Source organism: Ceratotherium simum, chromosome 14, assembly GCF_057802395.1.
Source record: "Ceratotherium simum simum isolate JZ-2026a chromosome 14, ASM5780239v1, whole genome shotgun sequence".
NCBI classification, from domain to species: Eukaryota; Metazoa; Chordata; class Mammalia; order Perissodactyla; family Rhinocerotidae; genus Ceratotherium; species Ceratotherium simum.
This window is the reverse complement of record NC_141913.1, coordinates 61,636,492-61,661,235: the sequence shown is the minus strand read 5'-3', so window position 1 is coordinate 61,661,235 and position 24,744 is coordinate 61,636,492. Positions and strand designations below refer to the sequence as shown.

The following is a 24,744-nucleotide window of genomic DNA, read 5'->3' as shown; positions in this document are numbered from 1 at the left end:
CCACCCACCCACCCAAAGGACAGGGGATGGACCACTGTAAGATTTCACAGGTACAAGAGAGGCTCAGTAGGTAGAATTCCAGGCAGTTTTCCCAGATGGTCACCTTACACACAAAGACATGATCACCATTCTCTTTAACTGTTCACCTCCTGTTACTAAGAACTCAAATTCACTATCAAAATTAAAAACTGATTGCATGAAGATCAGAAATTGTTTGAGCAGCTTTGTTTTCCTTGACAAAAATTTGAAGACTAATTTCAAAATCAATTTAACTCTTTACATAGATTTTAAATAGTATACAATGATAGCTTCCTATCTACCACCCCAACTAAGCCTATCTCCAAGTTATGCAGATTAAATAAAATAATGCTTCCTGATGCATTATTTCTAGAGCCTACCCATAATTTAGAAGCACAGCCATCTCTTTAATGCTCATCCTTACTACTCAGGCCCACCCCGTCATCCCATAACCATATTACTCCATGGCTAAATTCAGGCCTGGTTTGTAATGACTCGGGACTAGATGAGCTATCTTACAAATTGCTCTTCTCGGCCAGCCCCTTGGCTTAGCGGTTAAGTGCGCGCGCTCCGCTGCTGGCAGCCCAGGTTCGCGTCCCGGGCGCACACCAACACACTGCTTCTCCAGCTATGCTGAGGCCGCGTCCCACATACAGCAACTAGAAGGATGTGCAACTACAACATACAACTATCTACTGGGGCTTTGAGGGAAAAATAAATAAATAAATAAAATTACTAAAAACAAACAAACAAAAAAATTGCTCTTCTCCCCAGACCAGGCTCAGCAAATCAGGCTAGTTAGCTAAATCTTAATGGCAAAAGTCTGTCCTCATCCCCAAGCTCAAGAACCTAAGTTGATCTCTTATACAAAATGCCTCTCTATGATATGACACCAAGTTCCAACAAAACCTATTGCATTTACAGCATTCCATGGATTTAACTGAAATTTGCATCTCCTGACTTCAACTCTTAAGCACTGTGCATTTAACAGCTTTCCATAAATCCTGATGAAGCATTTTTCATATTAAAATGAGAGATACATCAGTTTCAGCTTCTAAAGTAACTGAGCTAACCCCCCAAACTTTTTATCTGCTTTTATTTTTAAATTTTGATTAAAAATCTTTCCAAAATAGAGCTGATCTCCCTATCCTCTGCTCTCAACAGGCACTAGCCTCATTCCCTTTTTCCATCATCCCCTACAATCCTCCAAGAACCTCTAAGCACATAACCATTTTGCTCCCAGTCTTTCATCCTCTGACACCATAATGCTCTCCGAAGTCACCAAACATGTCTTTGAGTCTGACAGTTCCCCCACTTCAAATTGGTACCACTTTGGCTAATCTCTACCTTCTTTCTTCTCTTTTCTACTTGTTTCTTTTTTTTTTTTTTTTTGTGAGGAAGATCAGCCCTGACCCAACATCCATGCCAATCCTCCTCTCCTTGCCGAGGAAGACCGGCTCTGAGCTAACATCCACTGCCAATCCTCCTCCTCTTTTCCCCCCAAAGCCCCAGCAGATAGCTGCATGCCATAGTTGCACATCCTTCCAGTCGTTCCACGTGGGATGCAGCCCCAGCATGCCCGGAGAAGCAGTGCATGGGTGCGTGCCCGGGATCTGAACCCGGGCCGCCAGCAGCGGAGCGCGAGCACCCAACCGCCATGCCACGGGGCCGCCCCTCTACTTGCTTCTTACTCCTACCTTCTTTTCTCCCGTTTTCTACCGCTCCTCCCACATTTGTCAGCATTCAGGTTTAGCACAGCTGGACTTTTTCAGGTAAAACTCTGAAGGGTTTGGGCCCCTGAATCCTTCCTGCTTCATCATTTATCTCCAAAGCCTTACACAAGGCCAGGAACATAATGTGTGCCTAACACATTCGCTAAATATTTGGAGATGAGATAAAAGCTAATAACTTTTTTGGTTTCTTCCCAGTTGTGTGAAGCTCCAAAGACCAGTATTTCTAATCTCTACTTTTAGCCTCATTGACTCATGCCCTCCACGTCAAAATTACCTAAATTAGATTTAATATTTTTCCAGCTTGTTATGTATCCACTAACTATTCTTATTTTGTAAATATATACCTTAGCCATTTGGTTGTTACTAGGAGCTAGCTGAACTGTATGTACAGTATTTCCTTTGTAGAATCTCTCTCAGAAAACCAAATACTTTGACTGGGTTAGCAGCACCAGGCATAAGCACCTGCTCTCCTCCAGGAAGGAACATCTCTCAACTCAATAGCGCCTGCACCAAGGAGGTGGGCAGTATCAGGGAAGACTCTTGCACTTTTTGAATTTTACCTATCATCTGTTCAAATGTATTTACTATTAAGTAGATTCTCATTTGAAACAAAACTATTCATCTGGAAAAGTAATCCTCAGAATATATTCAATGGTAAAGTAGTATGTTCTAGAGGCAATCATTTCTTCAAAAAAGGGAGGGAGGGGCAGAGACACACCATGAATTTGCTTGTATGTGCAGAAAATATCCCTGCAAAACTACAGAAAGAAATGATGGCATTGATTCCTGTACAAAATCTGACTGAGGAATAGGGCTGGGAAAGGGGACTTCCATATTTTTAAATTTTGAACCATTATAAAGTATTACCTACTCAAAAAGAATTAGATTAAAAAGTAAGAAATAAAATTTACTTGGAAGAAAAGGTGAGTCATACAGTTCACACCCTTGTTGTATAGCTAAGGAAACTGAGATCCCAAAGAAATTAAGCTACTTGGTCAAAGTCACACAATTAGCTGATGCCAGAACTAGGAGTAATTTTCAACTCACAATTCAAGGCTCTCTCCTAATTAATCATCCCTTCATGCCTCTTAAATTCATGGTCTCTGACATGAAACCCCAGTTTCTACCTTGTGCCTAATGTAAAAACAGCAGATGAACCAGAATTTTATCAACAGCATTTTATACCAATTGTAAGTCTAAGACTGTTTATGTTCCTTCAGTATAAAATATATTCAACTGAGAGCCAAGTACCCTAGTTGTCAAAAGCATGAGTAGTTTCAATGAGACAATCATAGTCCAAAGCATTGGTATTGGTATCATGATAAATGAAATATATCTGTGACAGAGTTAAAGATAAATACATGCCAGAAACTCATTAAATGGTCCCTAATAGGGTAAGGTCACTCACATTCTTACCACAATTATTTCCAGCAACAAGTTCACCTTTACCCAGGCGTGCTTTCATTTTTTTTATTATTATTTTTTTGTGTGTGAGGAAGATCAGCCCTGAGCTAACATCCATGCCAATCCTCCTCTTTTTGCTGAGGAAGACTGGCCCTGGGCTAACATCTGTGCCTATCTTTCTCTACTTTTATATGGGACGCCGCCACAGCATGGCCTGACAAGTGGTGCCTCAGTGCGCACCCGGGATCTGAACCCGGGCTGCCAGCAGCGGAGCGTGCGCACTTAACCGCTAAGCCACGGGGCTGGCCCCCCAGGTGTGCTTTCAATGCCCATTTTGTCAGTATTTGTATTTGTGTGAAGTCTTCTTTTTATGCCTCATATTACTACATTTTCTCTCATTATTTTTAAAAGGATTATCTACCCTCTTTCAAATATTTGCTTTTATTACCTGTAAATTTTTATTTCTAAAGAAAGACTTTAAACTCAGGTAGATGTATATTTAGACATGACATACACATTATCCAAATTTAACAAGGCTACTGTATGTTAAAATTATAACAGAATAAAACCTCAAGTATCTATGGCCTCATCTTCTAGCTAAAATACAGAATTCTAGGCTCAAGGTCTGAAACTAACAGGGCCTTTTTGAGAATGATCCAGCAGTGTACTGCTAAGTATAATGCTTCCTTTGACAATACAAAAAACTAATTTTCTATATATATAGCAGAATAATTTCTTGTTGTTCTGTTTGCTGCCATTATTCTGTTTTTCATCTCCACAGACATACAATTTATGTTAGCACTGCAACAATAAGCACGCACAGCTAAAGAGCGCTAGAGAATTGTGGACAGCCCAGCCCAAGATTCAGCCCCAATTTCCAATAAAATATGTATGCGAAGTATATACTATTTTTAATGTATGTATCTTAAAAACTGGGTAATTTTTTAAGTTAAAATATGAGTTACAGGTCACAGACTAGGGAGACAGTGATGAATGCAGGACTGTGAGTCACAAGTCTTGAGAGTAGCCTCAGTCCCGCCCAGTGGTTAGTGAGGGTCTATGCAAACCAGATTATCGCTGAGCTCCATTCTTCCCCCAAGGATGAGGATGATTTCCATCCTGCCTACTCACAAGGTTGTTGTGAAGATCCAAGTTACAGCAAATGTGCAACAAAAGATACCCACCAGGACTGCTAAAATCAAAGAGACAGACAAAACCAAGGACTGATGAGGATATGGAGCAACTGGAAATCTCACATACTGCTAGAAAGAGTGAAAATCGCTAGGACGACTCGAAAACTATTTGGCAGCATCAGCCAAAGCTGACCACATGCAAACTCTGTAATCCAGGTATATCCCCACATAAATGTGAACATATGTGCACCAGAAAGACATCTTTAAAATGTTCGCTGAAGTACTATTTTTAATAGCCAGCAACTAAAAACAACGCAAATGCCCTTCAACAACAGAATGGATAAATAAATTGGAGCAGTTCACGCAATGGAATACCATAAAACAATACGAATGAACAACCTACTGCTATATACAATAATGTAGTGAATCTCACATATTGATCAAAAGATGTCAGACGTCAGAAAACATTCCATATGATTTCATCTTATAAAGTTCAATAAAAGGGAAAAACTAATCTAGCTTGTTAGACATCAGGGATAGTGGTTAGTCTTATAAGGGCGGGTACTGATGGGACGGAGCACAATGAGAACTTCTAGGGTGCCACTAATGTCCCATCTCTTTCTTTTTTTTTTTTTTGTGAGGAAGATCTGCCCTGAGCTACCATCTGCCAATCCCCCTCTTTTTTTTTTTTGCTGAGGAAGATTGGCCCTGGGGTAACATCCATGCCCATCTTCCTCCACTCTACATGGGACGCCACCACAGCATGGCTTGCCAAGCGGTGCGTCGGTGCACGCCTGGGATCCAAACCCGCGAACCCCAGGCCACTGCAGCGGAGCACGCGCACTTAACTGCTTGCGCCACTGGGCCCAAATGTCCCATTTCTTAACACGAGAAATTATGTGTGTGTGTGTGTGTGTGTATATGGGTTATAATAATCATATACATGTTGTGTGTGGATATATATGATTATTATAACCCATATAATCTGGGTGCTGATTATATGAGAGAGTTGTGAAAAATCTCTGAGCTAAACACGATTTCTGCTCTTCACTGTTGTTCTGTATCAATATAAAGTTTACTTAAAAGAAAAGTGCTATAATATACAACTTTCTTTTGTATTCTCATCGTTTCCTCTAGATTGGGGTCAACTATGGCCTAGCCTTTTTGGTAAACAAAGTTTCACTGGAACACAGCCACACTCACTGGTTTATGTATTACCTAAGGCAGCTTATGGGCTACAGCATATCCAGGTAGTTACAGAGACCATATGACCCACAAAGCATAAACATTTACATCTGGCCCTTTACAGAAAAAGTTTGCCAACTCCTACCCTAGATAGCAAGACATGATTCTATACCAGCCAGCCATCACTATTGCAATCCCTGGAATTTCCATTACCTTTCATGCTCTACAGCACCACACTGAAGTCCTCGGAGTGACAAAGGCATTAAGGGTTTATATATACCATGTGTTATTCTCTACACTAAACAAGCTTTACTATTTACTTAAGCATAATCTCTTTATAAAGACGTTTGTCTTAGTCATGGGATAGAAAGATTCGATGCTCTCCTAAACAATAATCTTCAGAAAATTAATACGATAAAGGCAGTTGTCTATTTCACTCTTCTGCCTAATACCTGTATACTATGTAGCTTTTTACCACTAAATGTTCTCTGTCAAGCATTTTCAAGTTGATAAATGCAATAATGAGCATTAAGACCTTGGTTTGCTGCACGATGAGGACCAATTATGTATTTCCTAAAAATGTGCAGTGTTTTCTAAGTAAGTCAAGTGTACCACCAGCAATTTGTGAGGTAATTTTAGGCAGCACAAGAATAACTTACAATTTTAATGGCTATGTATTTATTTCATTTTATTTTTTTTTTTTGTGAGGAAGATCAGCCCTGAGCTAACATCCATGCCAATCCTCCTCTTTTTGCTGAGGAAGACTAGCCCTGAGCTAACATCCACCACTTTATGTGGGACGCTGCCACTGCATGGCCTGACAAGCGGTGAATGGGTGCACGCCTAGGATCCGAACCCGGGCCGCCAGCACGGAGCGCACGCACTTAACAGCTACGCCACGGGCCGGCCCTATATATTTATTTTAAAGTGTCTTACTTGTATAATGTAATGTATAATGTATACTTGCTACTAAGTATAAAGTATAACGTCAAAATAGTGAGGTACTGGCATAGGGATAGACATCTAGACCAATGGAATAGAACTGTGAGTCCAGAAATAAAACCCATACATCCATCGTCAATTCATGTTCAACAAGGGTGCCAAGACTATTCAATGGGAAAAGAACAGTCTCTTCAACAAATGGTTCTGGGACAAGTGGATATCCACATGTAAAGAATGAATGTGAACCCTCACCTCACACCATATACAAGTTAACTCAAAATGAATCCAAGACTTCAATTTAAGAACTAAAACTATAAAACTCTTAGAAGAAAACATAGGGAAAAAGCTTAATGACTATGAATTTGGCAATGGTTTATTAAATATGATACCAAAAGCACAAGCAACCAAAGAAAAAAATAAATTGGATTTCATCAAAATTTAAAACTTTGTGCATCAAAGGATGCTATCAAGAAAATGAAAAGACAAACTACAGGGGCCAGCCCCGTGGCTTAGCGGTTAAGTGCGTGCACTCCGCTACTGGCGGCAGGGTTCAGATCCCGGGCACGAACCGATGCACCAACGCACCGCTTCTCCGGCCATGTTGAGGCGGCGTCCCACATACGGCAACTAGAAGGATGTGCAACTATGACATGCAACTATCTACTGGGGCTTTGGGGGGGAAAAAAAGGAGGAGGATTGGCAATAGATGTTAGCTCAGAGCCGGTCTTCCTCAGCAAAAAGAGAAGGATTGGCATGGATGTTAGCTCAGGGCTGATCTTCCTCACAAAAAATAAACAAACAAATAAATAAATAGTATTTTAAAAAAAAGACAAACTACAAAAAAGTAACAAATGGGACTAATCAGACTAAAAAGCTTCTGCAAGGCAAAGGAAACCACAAACAAAATGTAAAGACAACCCACCAACTGGGAGAAAATATTTGCAAATCATATATCCGACAAGGAGTTAATTTCCAAAATATATAAAGAACTCATACAACTCAACAACAAAAAAACAAACAACCCGATCGAAAAAACAGGCAGAGGATATGAACAGACATTTTTCCAAAGAAGACATACAGATGGCAAACAGACACATGAAAAGACATTCAACATCACTAATTCTTAGGGAAATGCAAATCAAAACTACAATGAGATATCACCTTACACCTGTCAGAATGGCTATAATTACCAAGACAAAAAACAACAAATGTTGGAGAGGATGTAGAGAAAAGGGAACACTTGTGCACTGCTGGTGGGAATGCAAATTGGTGCAGCCACTACGGAAAACAGTATGGAGATTTCTTAAAATATTAAAAATAGAAATACCTTATGATCCAGCTATCCCACTACTGGGTATCTATCCAAAGAACTTGAAATCAATGATCCAAAGAGATTTATGTACCCCTGTGTTCACTGCAGCATTATTCACAACAGCCAAGACGTGGAAGCAACCCAAGTGCCCATCAACTGATGAATGGATAAAAGAAGATGTGGTATATATATAAAATGGAATACTACTCAGCCATAAAAAAAAGACAAAATAGTCCTATTTGCAACAACGTGGATGGTCCTTGAGGGTATGGTGTTAAATGAAATAAGCCAGACAGAAAAAGACAAATACTTCATGATTTCACTCATATGTGGAAGACAAACAAATACATGGATAAAGAGAACAGATTAGTGGTTACCAGAGGGGAAGGGGGGGTGTGAAAAGGGTAAAGGGACACATATGTACAGGGACAGACAAAAATTAGACTACTGGTGGTGAGCACAATGAAGTCTATTCAGAAATTCATAAATAATAATGTACACCCAAAATTACACAGTTATAAACCGTTATGATCTCAATAAAATTACTGAAAAAAAAAATGAAAAGGCAAACTACAGAATGGAATAAAATATCTGCAAGTCATATAGCTGATGGGATCTAGTATCCAAAATATTTAAAGAATTCTTACAACAAAAAAAGCAAACAACCCAATTAAAAATGAGCAAAAGACTTGAATAGACATTTCTCCAAAGATATACAAATGGCCAACAAATACATGAAAAGATGCTCAATGTCATTAACAATTAGGGAAATATAAATCAAAACACAATGAGATACCATTTCACACCCACCAGGATAACCAAAATAAAAATAGTAACAGAAAATAACAAATGTTGGTGAGGATGCAAAGAAATTGGAACCCACATCCATTGTTGGTGGGCAAGTAAAATGCCACAGCTGCTGTGAAAACAGTTTGGCAGTTTCTCAACAAGTTAATTACTATATGACCCAGCAATGCCACACCTAGGTATACATCCAAAAGAACTGAAAACAGGTGTTCAAACAAAAACATGTACACAAATGTTCATAATAGCTTTATTCACAATAGCCAAAAAGTTGAAACAATGTAAATATCTATCAACAAATGAATGGATGAACAAACTGCGATATATCCATACAATGCGATACTATTCAGCTATAAAAAGGGATGTCATACTGATGCATGCTACAACATGGATGAACCTTGAAAACAGCACGCTGAGTGGAAGAAGCCAGGCACAAAAGGCCACATGTTGCCTGATTCCATTTATATGAAATATCCAGAATAGGCAAATCCAGAGACAGAAAACAGATTAGAAGTTGCCAGGGGCTGTGGGGAGCAGGGAACAGGAAGTGAATGCTTTGTGGGTGCAGGGCTTCCATTTGGAGTTATGAAAACGTTCTGCAACTAGATAGTGGCGATGGCTGCAGAACTCTGTGAATGTACTTAATGCCAATGAATTATATACTTTTCAATGGTCACAATGGTAAATTTTATGTTATATGTATTTTACCACAATATATTGTCTTTGAGGTCTAAGAACTATATATAGTTAAAATACATGAAAACAATACTTATAAAAGACAGGAGGAGGGGGCAGCAAATAGAATTAAAGTGCTCTAACATCCTAGTATTTTCTGGGAAATGGTAAAAGTATTAATTTATATTAAATTGTAATATGTCAAGGATCATATCATATTCTCAAGGTAACCACTAAAAGAATAGTAAAAGAATGTATATGTAGCAGGCTAATGGGAGAGAGAACACCTTTTTAAAAATACTTTACTCAGCCAAAAGAAGGCAAGAAAGAAAAGGGAATACAAAATGGTGAATCAAGTAGAAAACGAACAGTGATATCAGATATAAACTCCAATATATCAAACACTGCCTAAAATGTAATTAGACTCAACATGTTGATTAAAAGACAAAGATTATCAGGCTGTACTAAAAAGAAAAAGAAAAGCCAACTATAAGCTGCTTACAAGAGACACAACTTCCGTAAAAGAGTAGACAGACTGAAAATAGGACGGATAAAGAAATACCATTCGAGGGCCGGCTCCGTGGCTTAGCGGTTAAGTGTGCGCGCTCTGATGCTGGCGGCCCGGGTTCGGATCCCGGGAGCGCCCCGAGGCACCACTTCTCCGTCCAACGTGAGGCCGAGTCCCACGTACAGCAACTAGAAGGATGTGAACCTATGACATACAACTATCTACTGGGGCTTTGGGGGGAAAAAACTGAATAAATAAAATCTTTAAAAAAAAAAAAAAAAAAAGAAATACCATTCGAACACTAATCAAAGCAGTGGTGGTAAAGCTGTACAGATAGCAGAGGAGACTTTAAGGCAAAAGCCTTACTAGAGATAAAGCAAGATATTTCATAAGGATAAAATCAGGAAGATATAGCATCTTTAAATTCGTATAGTTAGTAACATGGATTCAAAAGAGATAAAGATTGACAGGACACAAGGAAAAATAGACAAATTCACGATCATAGCAGGAGACTTGAATACAGTTTTCTGTATTTATTTTTTCTGTAATTAACAGAAAAAAACAGAGATACAACACACAGTCTTTTCAAGTGCACATAAAACATTTACCAAATATGAGCATAAAACACAAACAAGCCTCAGCAAGTTTCAAATGATTAAAATAATTCAAGCTTTGTTCTCCAACAACAATTAAATTAAACTAGAAATCAATAAAGAAAGAAAGTAATTTAAAGAGTTCCAAATGTTTGGAAATGAAGCCACATCTTTTTGAGGAACTTATGAGTCAAAGTAGAAATCATGATAGAAATTAGAAAATATCTTATTTAACGGAGATAAAAATACACCTTATCAAAACTTTTAGGATATAGTTAAAACTGTGCTAGTAAATACAACCTTAATGCATACAACTGTAAATGCATATATTAAAAAATTAAAAAAGCTGAAAATTAATTATTAAAGTATCCATATCACAAAGTTAGAAAAAAAAAAAACAGGAAATAAAACATAAAGTAGAAGGAAGGAAACAATAAAGAGAAGGAATTAATTGAATATAAAACAAACATCTATAAATTGAATTGAAAGCCAAAACTTGGTTCTTTGAAAAAATTAATAAAATTGATAAACCCTGGTAAGACTAAGAAAAGAAAAAGCACAATTTCCACTATCAGGAAAAAGAGGAAGGCCATCACTAACTATAGCACTTACAGACATCAAAAATAAGTGAATAGTATGAAGAATTTGATGCTAATTTTAAATTTAGACAAATTTTTAGAAAAACAAAACTGACACAAGAAGAAATAGACAATTTGAGTTATCCTGTATCTATTAAAGAAATTGAATCTGTAACTTAAAAATTTCCCCCAAAGAAATCTCAAAATCCCTGATGACTTCAATTGGGAATTCTACCAAAGATTTAAAAACAACATAATGCCAATCTTAACTTACAGGTCAATGTGCTTCATAAACATAGATGCAAAACTCATAAAGTATCTGCAAATCAAATCTAGATATATACAAAAAGGTTAACATCACAAGTTTGCTTTATTTCAAGGTGGTAAGTTTGGCTTAACATTAGAAAAAAATCAGCATAATTCACCTCATTAACAGAATAAAAAGGAAAAATTACATATCACCACAATAAATGCAAAATAAACGTGATAAAATTCAACACACATTCATGATTAAAAACACTTAGCACAGAAATGAAAACAAATTTATTGAATCTGATAAATAATATGTACCAAAACAAACAAAAAACAACCTACAACAAGCACCCTACTTAATAATACAGAATAACTGAATAATTCTGCTCTTGTAGTTGGGAACAAGTCAAAGATGTCTGTCATTCACTGCACTCCCTCATCATTAGAGTCCTAACCAGTCCAATGAGCAAGAAAAAAATGTAACAGAAGTGATAAGGACTAGAAATGAAGAAATAAATCTGTCAATATTAATAAATATGATCAAGTAGGAATCCAAAAGAATCTACACATAAAGTATTATAAATAATAAATGAATATGTAAAAGACACTGGAAACAAGATCAATTTTTAAAAATCGATTGTATTTCTATAAATTAGCAACATACGGAAACTGAAATTTTTTTTTTTTCCTCTGAGGAACGATGTTCGTCCTGAGCTAACATCCGTTGCCAATCTTCCTCTTTTTGCTTGAGGAAGGTTCGCCCTGAGCTAAAATCTGTGCCAATCTTCTGCTATTTTGTATGTGGGCTGCTGCCATAGCAGGGCCACCGACAAGTGGTGTAGGTCCACACCCAGGATCTGAACATGGACCACTGAAGCGGAGCATGCCGAACTTAACCACTAGGCCACAGGGCTGGCCCCCCAGCAAGTTTTCTGATGAAAACTGACATGCTGATTCTAAATTCTATATGAAACTGAAAAGTACCAAAAATTATCAAGGTAATCATGAAAATGAAAATCAAAGTAGAGGACTTAGACTTACACTACCAGACACCAAAACTCAGAATAAAAGCAGAGTAACTAAGACAGTATGAAACTGAGTAGCCAGAAACAAAAAAACCCTTGGAAGAGAATTGAGTGCAGAAATAATTCTTCATCTATACACCAGAAATCATTCTTCACCTGATTTACAACAAAGGGGATACTGCAGTACAACAAAGAAAAGATGATCTTTTCAACAGAGGATGGTCTAATTCAACAGGATTAACTGGATAACCACACGTAAAAAAAAATCCTGACCTTGCCATCATAAACAAAAATCAATTTCAGATGGAATGTCAATCTAAAGGTGAGAAGTAAAACAATAAAGCTTTTAGATGAAAACATAGGAAAATGTCTTCACGTCCTTACAATTGTCAAAAATTCCTTAAACAGGTCCCAAAAGTATTAAGCATAAAGCAAAGTACTGATAAATCAGGCAACATTAAGATTATGAACTTCTTTCATCAAAAGATATCCTTAAAAGAGCGAATAAGAAATCCTTAAAAGAACTCATATACAGTATATATATAGAACTCCTATAAATCAATAATAAAAAAGCCATACAACTCTTCACCAAACATATAGATGGCAAATAAGCATATGAAAGGATGCTCAACATCCTATGTCATAAAGGAAATGCAAATTAAACCAATGAGATACCCACTCACATCTATTAGAATGTCTAAAATCCAAAAAAATCAATAATACCAAATACTGGATGTAGAGCAACAGGAACTCTCATTCATTGCTAGTGAGAATGCAAAACGGTACAGTCACTTTGGAAGTTGGGCAATTTCTTACAAAGCTAAACAGTCTTACCATACAATCCAGCAATCATGTTCCTCACTATTTACCCAAATGAGTTAAAAACGTATGTCCATTCAAAAACCTGCACATGAATGTTTATAGCAACTGTATGCATAATCCCCAAAAACTGGAAGCAACCAAGATGTCCTTCAAAATGTAAATACATAAATAAACTGTGATAAACTGTGATCCATACAGTGGAATATTATTGAGCAATAAAAAGAAATGAGCTATCAAGTCATGAAATGACACGGAGGAATCTTAACTACATATTGTTTAATAAAAGAAGCCAATCTGAAAAGGCTACAGATTATATGATGCAAACTATATGACATTCTGGAGCAGGCAAAACTATGGAGACTGTGAACTCTAATGTGAACTATGGACTTCAGTTAATAATGTATCAGAATTGCTTCATTAATTGTTACAAATGCACCACACTAACACAAGATGTTAAGAACAGAGGAGACTGTGTGTGGGGACACAAGGGGTATACAGGAACTTAGTACTATCTGCTCAATTTTGTGTAAGCCTAACACTACCCTAAAAAATAAAGTCTATTAACAACAACAACAAAAATTTCAACCCAGTAAAAAAATAGGAAAAGATTTTAACAAGAGCTCCACAAAAGAGAACAAATGGCTAATAAACGTAAAAACCTTATTCGCACAGAACTGCAAATTAACAATCAAAATGAGGTAACACTGCACATACCAGAATGGCTACAATATTAAAAGGTCAGACAATGCTGAGTGCTGCTGAGACTACAGAGCAAATGGAACTCTCATGTACTACTGGTAGGAGAGTAAATTGGTACAATTAACTCTAGAATACTGTGGGGCAGTGTCCACTATGATCCAGGAATACACAAAAGTTCATACACCACTTACTTGTAATAGCCGAAAAGTGGAAATAACCCAAATATCTACAGTAGAAAGCATAAATTAAATGACAGTATGTTTGTATAATAGAGTACTATACAACTATGAAAATCAACACATTTCTGCTATACAACAGGGATGACCTCATAAAAACAAATATTGAATGAAGCCAGAAACAAAAGGGTACATACTATGAATTCAACTTAGTTCAAGAACAGGTAAAACTGATCTATGGTATCAGAAGAGGATAGTGGTGGGGGAGGGGGAAGGCAGCAGGCAGTAGAAACTGGGAGGGAACAACAGGAACTTTTAAGGTACTGCTAATGTTCTAGGTGCTGGTTACATATGAAAACTCACGAAGCTTTTCACTTAAAATCTGTGCACTTTTCTATATAGATATTCTATTCAATTAAAATAATTACTCAAATACAATAATAAAGAGGTTTGGAAAAAATACATTTCTGGTTGCTCTTAAAAAATCAGAAGCTACGGCAATAATTAAACGGACAAAAGAGCTCTGTAATTCTCCACACTCCCCAGAGCTAGCTATTAACTGCTATTACCTGTTACCTTCAACTGCTTCACTAGTTTGCATTACCTGTGTGCCCCACAGGCAACTGAGTTTCTCACTTCTGTATTAAGAGCACACAGTCTGTTCATGCAGCTTATAGGATTACACAAATTCATTTTAATACACGAAAAGCAACAGTTTTCAACTCTGCTCAGAGAAATTTTAGGGGAAGGCACCTCAGAGGTGGAGGCTGTCTCTGAATCCCTCGCCCCCCTCCCTTCAACCAGAACAGCTTTGCTGTGGGCCAGTGGTTCTCAGCCTTGACCACACAGTGAAATCACCTGGGAGCTTGAGAAGCGGTGATGCCTGGGTGCCACCTCAGAGGCTCCCAGGTAATTAGGGTCAGGCAAGGCCTTGTCACCAGGATCTTTAAAAGCTCCCCGGTGGGTTCCACAATGAGCTGCCAAGGGTGAAAACTATCACTGGAGGCCTTGCTGTAGTATTTCACCCACAGGAGTTCTACAATTAAAAAGTAGTTTGAAAAACACTGCTAATTCTTTGAGCGCACAGACATTGTCTTCGTATACAGAGACAATGTGAAGACCATGATAAATAATAAGCATTATCAAAAACTGCTGAATAGACTTTATCTAATGAAGAATTATGGCTTAGTATGGTTTTCCCAGGCTAGTTTTGTGTCGAAGCACGAGATTTTTGAACCCATGTTAACACACTACTTGATTCTAGGATCATAAAACCTTAAGATTTTGTGTTATCTAATCACACTTTCCTCAAAATACTAAATAGTCCAAGTTTCTGCCCACCTAAAAAGTTCAATTATGGATTTCATTATGAAGAAATCTTTTCACCTCTGCATACCTGATATTGTTAGGAAATTATTTTAAGCAGAATCTGCCTCCCCTTAATTATTACCCACCAACAGTATCTAGCTTTGCCCACTGAAGCAGATGAGTCACCCTAAAAACTGAGAGGACTACATTTCCTGCTGCCTTGTGAAAAGTTAAAGTTCAACCACTTTTAGCTTATCCTAGTAGGCTCCTCCCCTTGGAGGGAAGAGTACAGAGTTCTTGAATTCACCCAAGAAAATCTAAAATGGCCCCAACAGATAATCTGAGCAAGAAAGGACTTGTTCATTCATCTGGCTCAAGGTTTACCTGTTTCAAGTCTCTGAAAGGAAGTATTACAAATATCCCTCCAATAGAAAACGGAAACCTAGCAGGAGGCCAAGTGCAGGTACAAGCTAGGGAGAAAAATTTTGCACCACTCTATTGGAAAAAACAGATGGGGTCCATGTAAGATCCCCAAATGTGGCTTCCCTCAAGGTCATACTGCTTACTGAGAATAAACTAACATAACTATGTAAGGAAAAACACCTCTCTCACTCATCTTTCTATCCCAGGATACTGCCAGGCACAAGGCAAGTGCCCAGTAAATGCTGCCCCATCAACTTCTTTACTCAGGTCCTAAGCTAACTGATGATCACTTGGAGAAATGTTTCCGAACAGGCCTACTCCTAATCATTTCTTGAGGTTTCAGTTTTGACATCATTTTCACTGGAAAGCCTAGAATTCCAGTGCCCCTTATCTGCTGCCATAAAGTGTTCCTGCCATCACAGGACATGCACTGTCCTGAAGAACCAAGGCAGAGACCATGTCTCTCTATCGCTGAATTTCGTATCCTCAGCCCTCAGCACAGAGCCCACCTATCAAAGGAAGTGCTTTAACATATTTGTTGAATAAATGAATTAACTTATATGTAGGGCTTTATATTTATCAAGGCAGAATAAAATGCACACTTTGGACTCAAATGTAGATTCAAATCCCAACTCTGCCACTTACTAGCTGGGTGGACCTTCCAAATCACTTATCCTCTCTGAGCCTCGCTTCCCCTATCTGTAAAAATCTCCATCTACCTTCCAGGTTTTTCTTAGGAATAAAATTCATAATGAGTTGACACAGAAAACATAATTTCAGATTATGAGAAACATCATTAAGAAAGGAAACTGATAGAGCAACAGTCTTCAAACGTTTTGGTCTCAGGGTCCCTTTTCATTCCTAAATATCATTGAAGACTCCAAAGACCTTAAGTTTATATTGGTTATATCTATTGATACTTGCCCTAATAGAAATTAAAGCTGAGCAATTTTTAAAATATTTATTCATTTAAAAGTAAACCTATTACATGTTAACATAAATACATATTCTTATGAAAAATATATTCTCCAAAAAAATACTAAGAGTTTTCATTTTTACAAGTCTTTTTAATGTCTGACTTAATATAAAACAGGTGGATCCCCATAGCTGCTTCTGCATTTTCTGTTGCAATATGCTGTTTCTGAGTGAAACACATGAAAATAATGCAGCTCCCAGAATTTGGTGCCATCACCACCTTGATTCGTGCTGGAACATCAGCAGTTTTACCTCTAATTGCTTTTGTATGATTAGTGCAAATGTTAACCAAGTGAAAAAGCCCAATAGTCTTAGTATCACTATGACAGTATTTACCTTGCAGACCCTGAAAGTGTCTCCAGGAACTCCGAGGGGTCCACAAACCACACTTGGAGAACCACTGTGGCGGAGAACCACTAGCGTAGCGGGGAAAAGTTACTTTTAGACGGGTTTGAGGAAGGCCTCTCTCAGGAAGCTGACGCGCTGAAATCTACAGAACGAGCGAGAGGAGATGGATTCTCCTCCTGAATAGAGAGCAGGGAATAGCAACAAATGCGGCATCATCAGGGCACGCCAAGGACTGAAGGCTAGACCACGGCTGGAGGGAAATGAGAGCCAGGCAAAGGCGAGCTCAGCTAGCGCCGTGGGAGTGAGGCTTTTACGTAGGGATGAAGCCACTGAAGAGCTTTCATCAGGGTGTGGCCTGGGATTTACGTTTTACAGAGAGCCTTCAGGCTGCCGGGCGATGGATTTCTAGGACGCGACTAGCAGAGACCAGCCAGAAAGCGCCTCCAGAAGGCCACCTGAGAGGCGATATGGTGGCTGGGCCAGGTGGTGACACTGGGGATGGAAACAGTAGGCAGGGCCAACGGAGAATACCTTTCTGAGGTAGAAGTTACAAGACGTAGTTATGAAATGTCTTAGGGAATAAAGGAAAGAGAATTATTCTTAAGTTTGGGGCTTGACAAACCAGATGAACACTGAGGCCACTGAGTAAGATGGAAAAGCCTGGGGAAGCGCGGGCGCCCTGCCTGTGTCGATGCAGACTCCACCTTCTTCCCCTGCCTTAAGCCTTCTTCCCGGGGAGTGAGTCACCGCACCTCTCATTGTTCCGCCAGAAGGCATGTCGACAAAAACACAGATAAGCACTGAACAAAACACGGCCAAGGTAAGTGCCAGAGGCCCTGAGGACCTCCTTCCAGACACCGTCAGCCGCAAATCAAAATGCTGCGGTTACTGTCCGACGACAGGCGCTCTCCAGGCAGCATTTCCAGGCTCCCCATGGAGCGCGTCCACTCTTGCTCAGTTCATCCGCCCTGTCACAGGTGTCATCACACGCCCTGATTCGCACGTGTGCTGACTTGCTCAACCACAGGAACGGGAACGTCTAGTGGGGCACGTCCTGGGAGCAGCTTTAGGCTGAGTCCTAGCCTTCCCCTCTTTCTTCCGAAAGGCTTCAGAGGGCAGGAGTCACGTGGTGGTCCGCGGCGTCCCCAAACGACCTTTTTCTGTGCGGAACACCAGTGCGCGGGCCGGGCCCGGTCTGCACCTTTGTTCTTCAGGGCGCAGCCCTGGGGGAGCCGGCCTCCTCGTCCTCAGGCGAGGGTCAGCCCGAGCCCCGGCTGCGCGAGCAGCCGCAGACACACGGAACCTAGACGTCGCCCAGCGGCTCCTCCGCAGACCCGGCACGGGTCTCCGCGCTCAGGGGCACTCGAGACCTTCCCGGCACCGCAGCCGGGCACGGCTCGGGCGGCCTCCTCCTCGACGGGCTCCCGTCCCCGCGCCCGAGCGCCCCCGGCCGCCATCCCGTCAGCCAGCCCCGCCCCGGGGCCAGCCAGCCGCACGCCGGGGCGCGGGCGGGCGGACGCCCAGGGCGGGCCCGGCGACACACGCCTTCCAGTCAGCCCGGGCGGCCCCGCCATCCCTCGGGGACGAGGGGGAGGGCGCCTTCTCCTCAGAAGGCCTCCCACAGCCGGAGCGCGGCGGGGAGGGCGGCGGCCGGGCGCGGAGGCGGGCGGGGGGACGGGGAGGACGGGCGAAGAGCAGCGGGAGGGGGAGGACGACGAGGAGGGGAGGGGGAGGGCGGAGGGAGGGAGGCGGCGGCGCGCACCTCGCCCCCGGCCCCGCCGCCGCCCGCCCGGCCCAGGAAAGTAGGCCCAGCCGGCGGAGGGGCCGGCCGCGCCGCGCCGGTATCATTCCGCCCGCGCCCTGCGGCCCGGCAGTCGGGCGGCGGCGTGGCGGCGGCGGCGGGCGCGGCGGTGGCCCTCTGCCCGCTGGCCCTGGCCCCCGGCCCCGGCCCCGCTCCGCCGCCCCCGGCCCGGCCGCTCCCGGCGCCCCCCGCGCCGCATCCGGGGACTATATCGCGCGGAGCGGCACAGCGCGGACGGTGGGGCCGGGGCCGCTTACCGGTGTCGCCGCGCGCCTTGCTCTCCTTGGGCTTCGGGGGGCGGCCCCGCGGCATCGTCGGCGGCGGCGGCGGCGGACCACCCCTCGGCCGCACACACACTCACACACATACACTCGGCGGAGCGCGCACGCGCGGGGACCAGCCGCGGGGGCGCGGCGCGCGCCCGGCCGAGCGGCGGAGGCGGGCGGAGCGGCCCGGGCGGGCGAGCCGCCGAGCCCCGGCCGAGCTCCCGCGGACCTCACTGGGGGAAGGTGCCCGAGCGAGCGGACGGGAGAGCTAAAACCGCGCCGACTTCGGCGGGTTCCATGGCCCGGCGGGCCGCGTTAGGGGCGTTGGGCGCGGGCGCGCGGTGGGGGCGGGGAGCGACGCCGTGCGCATGCGCGCTCCGCCATTCGGGCCTGGTGCGGACCGAGGGCGAGCTGGCTGGGGTCAGCTGGCGGTCCGGGCCTCCCGATGCTGGCCTGAGGGGAGCGGGTGGGCCGCGGTCACCCGGCCGTCCGGGCCTCCCCAGTGCGGCCTGAGGGCCTGAAGAGGAGCGGACGGGCCCCGGTCAGCCGGCGGTCAGGGCCTCCCAGTGTGTGTCCCCCGAAGTGAGCGAGCTGGGCCGCTGTCGGGAAGTTAGGAGGAAAGGCGCCCATGTAGCAGGCGGGTGGTGAGAGAGGGCTCCCAGGCGGAGGCGGCAGGGTGACGGGAAGAAACCGAGGGTCCCTGTGGGCCGGGGCTCCGTGTGCGTTCAGTGTGCTGAGATAGGTTCACTTGACTCGGGGGACACCCCGCGCGTGTCGTTTTCCCTCGGATCTCGGGAAGGCCTCGGAGCGTCCCTGCGCGGACTGGAGTGGCGAAGAGCCCGGGCACCTGAGGCTATCCGGAAGTCATGCATGTCCCATCGTGTGATGTGAGACGTTAAAACGGACGAGTTCGGATGTGCTGGTCTGTGTGTTGTCCGTATTGTCTTCCACGGGGTTCCACACGGTAACGCGACAGCGAGGCGTTAGGGGAGGCTGTTACCAAAGGAGTGAACGTTTGCTCAAGTGAGCCAAAAGGAGGTAGTCTGACGTCGTCTGAGTCTCCTCAGGAAAATCGGTTCCAAGCAACGAATAACCATCACCGACCACATGCAGAGCATAGTCCGTCCGGCCCCCCAAAGAAGTTGGAACCATGGGGCAAGAAAGAAAACGAATCGGAGTATTGTAATAGAAGTTTAAAAAATCCACGGAGAACGTGAAGGACAGAGTTAATTACCGTTAGAAAATAAATAGGAAAGACCCTCTTTTAACTCTTAGTGAATGGTTGCATTCTAACAGGGATGGTAAGAAGGGACTTTCCAGGTAGGGGGGACAGGGTAAAGAAGGAGAAAAAATTAACAGTCTTTTTATCTATCAGGTGTTTTATATATGTTCACTTATGTTTGCATAGATTCATCCAATTCCTGAAAAAAAGTAGGCAGATGATCATATTTAAAAAGAAACGAGCTCAGAGGGGTTATGTAACCTCTGACATTAGTCAGCCAGTGAATGGCAAATGGTATTTAATAATTATTCTATTAACATCTGTATAACTGCTTAGGTTTTAGTGCTTTACATAAAATATTTCTAATCCTTACAAGAATCCTGCAAGGTACCATTTTACAGATGATGGTACTGAGGGTCAGAGGGGTTAAGCAATTGGCTTAAGGCTACATAGCCTGTAAGGAAATCCAGGACTCAAACCAAATCTGGTTACCTGTTAATCTCCTGCATCTAGTTTCATCAAAGCAGAAATCTACATAATTTTAGAAAAATATGATAGTATTTCATATGCATATTAGGACTAGAGGAGGATATAAGGTTGAGAAAATAGGTTGGAGGCAGATCATAAGAATCCTTGGCTGTTTATAAATCAGTCTGGATGATGGTGATGTGTATATAAATGTATACCCTATTTTGTTCTGAAAAGAACTTGAAGTAATTTATATCACAGTAGAATAAATAGGTGAGGAAATCAGGATGAAGGAAAAAAAGTCAAAGGGAGTAAGTACCTAAACTAATAAAGTCCTATGTAGTTGTGAAAGGCAAAGGGTTCTTAGCCCAAGTAAAGAAGTAGCATGATTAGTTACAAGAGTCTCACTCAACCATAAACAAGGGCCATATCCCTATTACTGTATCCCTATGTAGTTTCACGGGATTCTTTTTTTTACCATGCATACATGCATACACATAATATCATCTGCAAACAGAGACAGTTTTACTTCTGATTTGGATGCCTTTTATTTCTTTTTCTTGCCTTATTGCTCTGGCAAGGACTTCTAGTGCCATGTTGAATAGGAGTGGTGAGAGTGGGCACGCTTGTCCCCTTCCTGATCTTAGTGAGAAAGCTTTGAACATTTCATCATTGAGTATGATGTTAGCTATGGGTTTCTCATATATGGCCTGTATTATTATGTTGAGATACATTCTTGGTATACCCAATTTGTTGAGAGTTTTTGTCATGAAAGGGTGTCAAATTTTGGCAAATGCTTTTTCTGCATCTATTGAGATGAACATATGATTTCTATTTTTCATTCTATTAATGTGGTGTATCAATTGATTTGCATTGCTTTCCAGGGATAAATTCCACTTGATCATGGTGTATAATCCTTTTAATATGCTGTTGAGTTCAGTTTGCTAGTATTTTGTTGAAAATTTTTGCATATATATTTATTAGGGACATTGGACTATAATTTTCTTGTAGTGTCTTTATTTCACTTCAGTATCAGGGTAATTCTGACCTCAAAATGAGTTTGGGAGTGTTCCCCCTCTTCAATTTCTGGAAGAGTGTGAAAAGGATTGGTGTTAATTCTTCTTCAAATGTTTGGCAGAATTCACTGGTGAAACCATCTGATCCTGGACTTTTCTTTGATGGGAAGTTTTTGATTGCTATCTCAATCTCCTTACTCATTATTGATCAGTTCAAATGTTCCATTTTTTCATGATTCGGTCTTGGTAGGTTGTATGTAGGTTGGTTTTCTAGACTCATCCTCCTGGATGTCTCAGAGGACCCCACAGAGGGCTGCTCTTCTCTTCCTTTCCCATTTTAAATTGATAACTATATCAGACATAAAAAAGGGGGCATAAAACATACGCTCCCCAGAAGCACCACACAGGGCACAGCTAGAGAACAGGGCTAACACCCTGGAAGTCCCATGTGTGCTGCTCCCTGAGGACGTCCTTCCTCCTACCTGGATGGCCCCCCTGGTGGACCTAGAGATGCTCTCCCTAATGTATTCCTCCCTGAGGACATCCTCCTCCAGGAGGTACTTGCTTTCCTGATACTACGATAAGCATCCCCTTGCCTTTATGATTATACAGTCTATTTAGATGTCTTTAAACAGATGAAGTATTGGTCAGTTGGTCAAGCTTTTGAACTTTTTCTTCAAGTTCTTCCAAATTCTTCTGCGTCTAGCTTCTTTGTTCAATATTGTGCTTGTGAGCACATCATTGATGCTGATGCATAATAGCTGTAGTTCATTTATTTTCACTGTTGTATAGTATTGTAAGACTATGCCATAGTTTATTCATTCAATCCATTGTTGATGGACTTTTGGGTTATGTCGAGGGTTTTTTGGTTTGGTTTGGTTTTTAATGAACATGCTGCTATGAGTATTCTTGTACTTGTCTTGTGGTGTTGATGTTTTTAATACAGTATGAAAAATATTTGTCTCTATTATCTTATATTTTGCTTTCAATTTGTGCCAAGTCATCTAAGTTTACTTTCTCTACTTTCTTGCCTTCCTTTGGGTTAACACTTTTTTTCTCATTCTACTTTTCCCTTTTACTAATTTGAAAGTTATGTACTCTATTCTGTTAAGGATACCCTAGAACTTTCAAGATGATACTTATGAAGGTAGCAGGTTAATTAATATATTTACCCTTCTCCTAATTTATATACTATTGTTGTTCTGTGTTTTAATTCTACTTTTCAACTGTGGAATATATTATTATTTTATGTAGTCTAACTTATCTAGATATACCTACAAATGTTCCAAATTTTTTTGTCCTCTGCATTCCTTGTATCTCTGACCTTCATCTGCTATCTCTTTCTTTCTGTCTCATATACATACTTTACAATTTCACTTAGTGAGCATGACTAGTGGCAAACACTCTCATTTTTTGTTTACCTGAAAATGTCTTTATTTTGCTCTCATTCTTAAAAGATACTTTTTCTGGTTAAATAATTCTAGGATGACGATTATTTTCTTTCAATCCACTGAAAATACTCCATTTTTAGATTGGCTTCTCTTGTGGGTGATGAAGAGTCAGTTATCAGTCTTTGTTCTTTTCGAGGTCGTCATCTTTTTCAGTGGAAGCTTTTAAGACCTTCTGTCAGCCGTTGGTGTATTGTAGATTTCATCATGTTGTGACTAAGTGTGGATTTTTTTCATTTATACTTTCAGGGATTCATTAGGAATTCTCAGGAATTATTTCTTCAATTATGCCCTTGGCCCCCTCTGTCTCTTTCTCAGAATTCCAACCAGATTTATGATAGGGCTTCTCACTTTACTCTCCACGTTTCTTATTTTGCTTCATATTTTCTGTCTCTTTTTCTCTCTCTACTGCATTCTGGATAATTTTTTAGATTTATTTTGCAATTCACCAATTTTATCTTCTGCTATGTCTTCAGGTAAACCTATCCATTGAATTTAATAATTCAAGTATTTTTTGTTTACCTTTGTAATTTAGTTCTTTTTGAAATCTGTTTGGTAAATTTTTCCAACTTTTTAATGATAAAATTATCAAACGTACAAAAAAAAGTTGAAAGAACAGTATAATGAATGCCTGTGTAATGAACACTTAGATTCAACAATCAATATTTTTGCCATATTTGCTTTATTTTTCTATTTTTTTAACCAAATTATTTGAAATAACCTGCAGACATCAAAACATTTACCCCTATATACTTCAGCATGACTATCCTAAGAATACTGGCATTTTCTTACGTATCCAAAATACCATTATTATACCTAAGAAAAGTACCAGTAATCTCCTAATATATTTAATACCCAGGCCATATTCAAATGCTCCCATTCTGCCTAAAATTTCTTATTTTCCTAATCAGAATCCAATAAGGATTCATGTCTTAAATTTTTATTGTGCCTCATTTTATTTTTAACAGCTTTACTGAGATGTAATTGACATACAATAAAGTGCACATATTAAAAGGTGAGGTTTGATAAATTTTGGGCATTTCAAGATATGAAACCATCAGTACAATAAAGGTGGGAACATATCCTATCACCCCAAACACTTCCTTGTTCTCCTTTGTACTCCCTACCCCCTCTACTCCCTGCTCCCCAATTCCCAGACAACCACTGATCTTCTTTTGGTTACTATATATTAGATTGCATTTTCTAGAATTTTATATAAATGGAATCATACAATATGTATTCGTTTTGTCTAACTTCTCTCACTCAGAATAATAATTTTGAGATCTATCCGTGTTGTTGCATGAAGCAATAGTTCATTCCTTTCTATTGCTGAATAGTATTTCTTTTTTTCATTGAGATATAATTGACATATAACATTATATTCGTTTCAATTGTACAACATAATGATTTGATAATTGCATATATTGCCAAATTATCACCACAATAAGTCTAGTTAACATGCATCACCGCACGTAGTTACAATTTTTTTCCCCTGGGATGAGAACTTCTAAGATTTACTGTCTCTTAGCAACTTTCAAATATACAATACAGTATAATCAACTATAGTCACCACACTTAATATTACATTCCCAGGACTTTATTTATTTCAT

At 40.9% G+C, this 24,744-nt stretch overlaps 1 protein-coding gene across 7 annotated transcripts in view; it reads right to left on the bottom strand.

The window, feature by feature from the left end:
* ZNF236 (zinc finger protein 236) overlaps positions 1-19,229 on the bottom strand; it is a 119,103-nt gene extending 99,874 nt beyond the window's left edge. For 5 of the 7 annotated variants that reach the window (XM_087439345.1, XM_087439349.1, XM_087439347.1 and 2 more), the window contains exon 1: positions 18,972-19,228. In XM_087439345.1, the coding sequence (XP_087295471.1) occupies positions 18,972-19,026 (55 nt within the window). In that variant the 5' untranslated portion in view covers positions 19,027-19,228. Of the gene's footprint in view, positions 1-17,665; positions 18,165-18,971 lie in introns of those variants that run through there. The other 2 variants (XM_087439350.1, XM_087439346.1) reach the window with 2 other exon arrangements.
* Positions 19,230-24,744: the final 5,515 nt, after the last annotated feature.